We start from the raw sequence: 6536 nt of genomic DNA on the forward strand, positions 1-6536 counted from the left end.
CAAGTAATACCCAGGGCCACTGAGGGTTGGCATTGGGCCTGGGGCAAGATGCCTGATTGAGCCCTACCCTTCCTAAACTTTCCCACAAACCACGTGTTTCTACATTTTTGAAACAAGTTCTTAATTGACAGATTTAACTTAGCATGAGCAATTTTGAAACTAAATGAAAACATTTATCAGAATAAGACGAGTTCCTTACTTTGAGTATTGCTACTGCATTTCTTTTCTTCTACCTCAGCAAAGTCCTCCTTATTTGTTTTTTCTTGTAATAATGCACAGGCATCCAAGGACTGGCTGTCATTACCACCCTCATTATTATGTGATGGTTTTGAAACAAAGCCCAGGTGAAATAAACTTGCCTGGCCCTTTTACTTTTCATTTTTTTGTCTTTCTGCTCCAGACTTATATTTGTACTCCATAATGCTAATACCATCTTCAAACAATACTAAAACACATGTTCTAGATACACACTGAACTAGAAGGAGGGGTGGAGCTGTCTATTGGGGGGGAATTCTGAGAACTGAACTGGGTGGCCTAATATTGGGGCCTAGTAGTTCTGGAGAAGACCTGGGCTGCATTTCAACTACATTTTCATCCATTGTATTCTGGGGGGGGGGGGGCTACAGTTAAGGAATCTGGGAGTAGTTAGAGCTACTCTTTAACAAACTACAGTCTCCAGAATGCATTGGGGGAATAGAAGTGCATTAAAGCTGTAGTGGAAACGCAGCCCTGGACCTAAATTTATTTTGTAATTTGTTTTGTACAATATAGTTTTGTTATGGCAAGGTCCTCCTGGAAGCCCAGGCCCAAGGGATTTTGTCCCCACTTCCTCTCCTCAGGCCTGGTAATACCAGTTTATAGATTCTGCAGAGGGAGCTCAGAAATTTGGGTCTTAAATCCTGTACTCTTCCTTAGGACACACTAGCATATGCCACAGCCTTGCTGAATGAAAAAGATCAATCGGGAAGCAGCAATGGATCTGAAAGTAGTCCAGCCAATGAGAATGGAGGCAGGCATCTACAACAGGTAAATAACATGGTCGTTAATAATCAATCATATACACATTGAGAAAAATTACTTTCCTTGTGGAAAAAGTAAAAGACAATTGGAGGAAAATGCATTGATTGTGTCTAAATGGGCAAGATGCTGAACTGCTACGTATACTTTGTATCTTCCTGTACAACAGTCTTGATTTGAATTCTGTTTCCTGTCTTTGTCCTGGGTGTCCTGATGCTGAACATTTTAAATTTTTTTCTCTGTAAACAGCTTTGTGAACATTTTTGTTGCAAAGCATTACACAAATATTTATAATAACAATAAATTTTCCAAACATGGCAACTTATACAGAGGGGCATTTTCCATACATGACACTAAATTCTGATTCAGGAAGCTGTGAGGGGACTGTCCACTTGCATTGCAGCCCTTCAGAGTCACTTTCAAGTGGAAAGTTGTTCATGCCTGTGATTCCCTATGCAGTTCTATTGGTTTGAGCTTGCAGTTCCTGCTTAGAACAGATACGAGAAATCTGAATATTTGTGAGCCAAGTAAGACTTGGCCTTGCCTTATTGTCTGTCTTTCCCTTGTGAACCAGATGAAAGCACTCCAAGCCTAACTACAACTGCAGTGTCTTTGTTTTTATTTTAAGACTTTATTTGTCGCTGACCAGAATACAGATTTGTTAACACTGAAATGGCATTACTTGCATATTTCAGTCTCATAACATCTTCGCAGGCACATTTGATGCCAGGTTATCCAGTGGTGCATCAGTTTGTAAATAACATTGATCGATTGGACTGCTTTTACTCCCAAACAATGAGGTTCACCTCCCAGTACTTAAAATACCCATACCTAGTGGAAGTTTGAGTTCTGCCAGCGGCTTCTAGAAGACATTGTGACGTACTGTAGTGGTCTGATTCATGGCATTGAGTCACTTTTCCTCCTGGGAATTGGGCTGGTGATAACTTGCATGCAAAATAATTCCTGAAAAGTTCTAAATGTCAACCACTGAACTGTGTACTACTGGAAGAATAATACGTCATGTCCTAATTCTTGTGTATTTGAAAGGGCTCAGTGTCTCCCATGATGATTGGTGAACCTAAAAGTGACCTTGATGATGTGGACCCTTAGTGGTTAGCTGCAAACTGAAGAACAACTGGTGTACTGAACATCTGGAGCCTTTCTGACATTTGCTAGAAGCCCTTTGCTTTCACCTTTAGAGGAATCTGAAGGCTTTGAAAGAATCAGTGGCCATGCTACTTCTTAAAGAGTTCAAGTATTTTTCAGCTACGAAGTTGAAGCATAAGGCTGTGAAGGACTCCCAGCATCCTCAGCGGTTCTTGTGGAATGCTAGTCCAGGCATGGGTTTAAAAAATCTTGCAAAGATTTTACCAATTTAAGGAAATCCAGTGGTTGAAATTTTTATTATGTGAACCATTAATGAGTGAATGTAAAACTATTGCTTTTCTGTGATGCTGCAAAAAACTTTTGGTTTTTATACAGAAGAAGAAAATCAGACTGCCTTTATGTATGGAGGGCAAATTTTTAATCTTTCTGAAAATACTGAATAGGAGTATTCCAAATTATGTAAAAATGTGTGACTTACACTTGGCATTGTAAAATATTAGTTAAGAATCAGTTTACACAAGGACCTCTGTATTTAATATGTCTCCCAAGTAATTTGTATAGCGCTTTACAGAAAGGGTTGTTAAGATAACCCTTTTGTGTAAGGATGGTTATTCCTTATGGAATGGTTTTGGTACATGGAAGTCTGGAATTGGTAACTTTTTTTCTGATGTCGTAAGTAAATGGGTGAGAGCAATAAAAGAGCTTTGTTTATTCCAAGAATACACTTATGTATTGTGGCATCAACGGATCTTTTAAAAAATAAGTTTAACAAAAAAGCACTTTAAGACAGAATTTTATTGCTGTTTGCCTCCTTAAATCATCATTCTAACATTTGGAGACATATTGAATAAATTGTAGTCTTAATGATGTGATCTGCAATCATTTGCTTATACTTTTGAAATTGAGAGAGTTGGAATTGGCTGTATATGATTCCTTGAGTGGTGTGGGGACATGTGAATTTTTAAAAAAAATTAACATGGCTAAAGTCAGTTGGCTTTGTTTTGCTTGACCAGGCCGCATTTAAAACACATGTTTATTCACTCCTTAGTAACTGGAAACCAACTGAATTACATGGGAAAGGTTTTGTTTTCCCATGTGAGGTGCAATTAAGTGATCTCTCTAGCAGCTCTGGATACTAGCTTCTTCTGTGCCAATTTTGAGTTTCTTCTTTTCACTGCTTTTTGCCTTTTGTTCATGAATTTTGCCTTAATTTAAACAAAATGCACCATGCACATGAATTGAGGGGAAATCATAGAGTGCCTGGGTTACCTTCATTGACTTGCCAAGTCAAAGGCACAACCAGCCAAAAAGTGCCTCTCTTTTCTTTTCACTTTTATGTACTGTTGCAAAACCTGATCTGGCCATATAGCTGTCATCACGCTTGTTCACTAGTAATGAATACAAGTCATTTCACTATTGAAGGAAACAGCCATACATCTTTCTCTTGGAATTATCTGCTATGTGTGAATCAAAGGAAGCTGTATTAATAACACTGCATATGTAAGCCAATGACATTTCTATTGAATTCCTTCTTTCAGAACAATGTCTTCATAGAAATGCAGCAGAGTTTGACTGTTTTATTTAAAAGCCTCCAAATAACTTGCTGGAAAATTTTAAATGAGATGTTTTAAAAATTTGAATATTTTTGGTGCCCTACCCTATCCTTTGTTTCATCTGATCTTAACTTTTCTAAGCAAGTATACAGAGGTGATATTAGAGGGAAAGTATCACTCAAATTAGTCCAGAGCAATTAATATAAGTTTCCATTATTTCCTATGGAAAATATGGTCTCTTACCACAGGGTGAAACAGAGCATTGCTTGCAAAATCACAAGTTGGTATGTCTCACCACCATGTATTAAACCTTTGCAGGCTGTTTCCTAATCCTCTTCATGCTTGTACAAAGTTGATGGTTATAGTTTTCAAGTATGATACTTGGTCAATTATTTGATTTCCAGATGCTGTCACCTGAATCTGCTGGAGAATATTTTTTTTAAAAAAAGTTAATTCAACAAATCTAGTTTGCTGTGTAAATTGTGACATGTTTCTATGTTGTGATCACTTTTACTGCCAAATTTTTTGGATGAAAAATGGATTTTATACATATTAACAGAATGTTCTGTAGGTTGTAGCAGCCACAGTTCAACTATATGCTCTCATTGTGTATGGATTTGTCCAACTTATTTCTAAGGGCACTGGAAAAGAAAAGGCAGTTTTCATGGGAAAATCCTGGTCAATGGAATAAAGTTTATTCCTCTCACCAAAACCAAGCTGTGTACAAGCACAAGTTGTAATTTTGTTCTTCTACTTTATGCAGTAAACTTCCCTTATATTCATATAGGACAAATCTAGGAATTTGTAATTTCAGTACATTGTCTCCCTCCCATATGCCTATTCCCACCCAGCCAATTAACATATACCAAGGCTAGCTAAAGAGTAGAATGCCTTAGGAGCTGATGTGGCTGAATGCCAGAGCTTGCAGTAAGGGGCTACCTATACATAGAGATGCATATGCACCCTCTCACCCCACTCTTCATCCCAGACACATTAAGAAGTTCCTTGCTTAATATAAGCATCATCTACAAGAAAAGGTGTTCACATTGGTTAGGAGACCGACCTTTTCCCTGTGTTTGTCTTGACTCTTTGTGTTAATTAAAAGGGAGCTGAATGCTCCTGTAACTACTACTAACTTCTTCTAATTGTTGGAACAAGGGAATCATAAACATGCATTAATCACTATGACACTAGTAAACTGGTTTTTTCATTGGAGACTGAAGATTTTTTGATAACAAATTTTAGGTAGTCCTCACCTCCTGCACTTGGTAACTAATCTAGTTGTACTTAAATATTCTGCCTAACATTTGTTCAAGTGCAGTGTTCCCCATATAGTTTGATACAATACACAAATGTTATGCTTCCCAAGGAAGGTTAAAAACTTTATTTCAAAAAAAAAAATGGCATTATAAAATAGGCTTTGTAAAACAGAATAAATAGGCTTCAAATACAAATGTAAAATCCACAGTACTAAGAGTTCTCTAAGCATTTATGAATTACAGTAAGTAGGTCTATATATGTGTTGATCCAATAACAAAACATACAGAGTCTTACAGGCTGTCTACATCAGTCATGATTTTTACTATTTGAAGGAGAAAAGACTATTTTAACCTAGTAATTGAACATACATACACAGATTAAGATTTGATTATGCAAGCAGTTAGCAAACTTGAATAAGACTTGAAAGAGAAGGAATTGTATGCTATGTTAACCTACCTTTAAGAAAAAGCAGTGGCTTAAGAACACACTTTAATGACAACTACTAAGTGGTTTATCAGTTAACCAAATTATTTGGCCTAAGGTTCTGGTGGTGTGGTACTTGTTTTGGCTTCACCAGATCTCAAATGTGGTTAAAGGCCAATAGTGCTTTGGTCTCCCGAGTCTCTCAAGTGCTTTGAAAAGCTTTGGGTACTTTCAATAAAGATACTCTGCATCAACTCAGTAGGATTCTTGGAGCCGATATATACTCACTGGCTCTAAATGAACAGTTGCCTCCACCTCACTGGTGAAAACTGCTTGTCTGGTGTGGTTGATCACTAATGGCAGCACTGCTTGCTCCAAACCATGGAAGCAAACTGCCCTGTTTCATCCTGATACCCAAATTTCTGGTCAGTAGCATGAATGTAGCTGACATTGATTTTCTTGCCAGTGTATCCTTATAGGGATAAGAACTGAATTTGGCCATCTCGGCTAGAAAAATACAGAGGGAAATATCCTCGAACTCTCCTTAAGAGCAGAGTAGGACACCATCCCTTGTAGACATAACTTATCTAGGTTAAAAGACAGCATCATAGAAGCCTGCTGGCCACAACCCACTCTATATTCAATACAGAAAATCTGCAAGGATGGCTGTCTTCAAAATGGGATCTGTAAGGCACTTTGGAAACAGGTGAATAATCATATAAGCTGTGTATTGTATCTCTCCAGCCATTTAAGCCACTCCTATGATTCTAACTAATCTATGATAGGATATTTGCAATCTCTATACATTTATTCAGAACATGATAAAATATTCAGGCATTGGAGTTTTATAAATGTGATACTGGTGACTAGACAGCCCCCCATAATGGTTCTACTACTATTTTTTTTAGTTTCAGTAGTAGTCCTGAAGTCTAATCTTGGTGGTCTTATTGGTTTATAGAGGCGATCTTGTCAAAGTAACTTCATGGAGTGGGGGATGCTTACAAAACAGATTCCAGGTGAGACTTTTCTGAGAGCTGCCAAAGTATTGCTACTTTGCCCAATAGCTAAGGAAAGCATAATCCTTGAATTTTTTTAAAAGACCTAAACTTATAGTGGTTCCCCAACTATAGTCAGGATTATACAATAGCATTTCATTAGGTGTCTGTGTTAGAATTT

At 37.5% G+C, this 6536-nt stretch overlaps 1 protein-coding gene across 1 annotated transcript in view; it reads left to right on the forward strand.

The window, feature by feature from the left end:
• Positions 1-4389, forward strand: part of USP24 (ubiquitin specific peptidase 24) — a 98534-nt gene extending 94145 nt beyond the window's left edge. Inside the window, exons 66-67 of the mRNA XM_066622857.1 lie at positions 916-1026; positions 2065-4389. Coding sequence (XP_066478954.1) covers positions 916-1026; positions 2065-2127 — 174 coding nt within the window. The 3' untranslated portion in view covers positions 2128-4389. The remainder of the gene's footprint in view (positions 1-915; positions 1027-2064) is intronic.
• The last annotated feature ends 2147 nt before the right edge of the window (positions 4390-6536 follow it).

Source organism: Tiliqua scincoides, chromosome 4 (genome assembly GCF_035046505.1).
Source record: "Tiliqua scincoides isolate rTilSci1 chromosome 4, rTilSci1.hap2, whole genome shotgun sequence".
Taxonomy (NCBI): Eukaryota; Metazoa; Chordata; class Lepidosauria; order Squamata; family Scincidae; genus Tiliqua; species Tiliqua scincoides.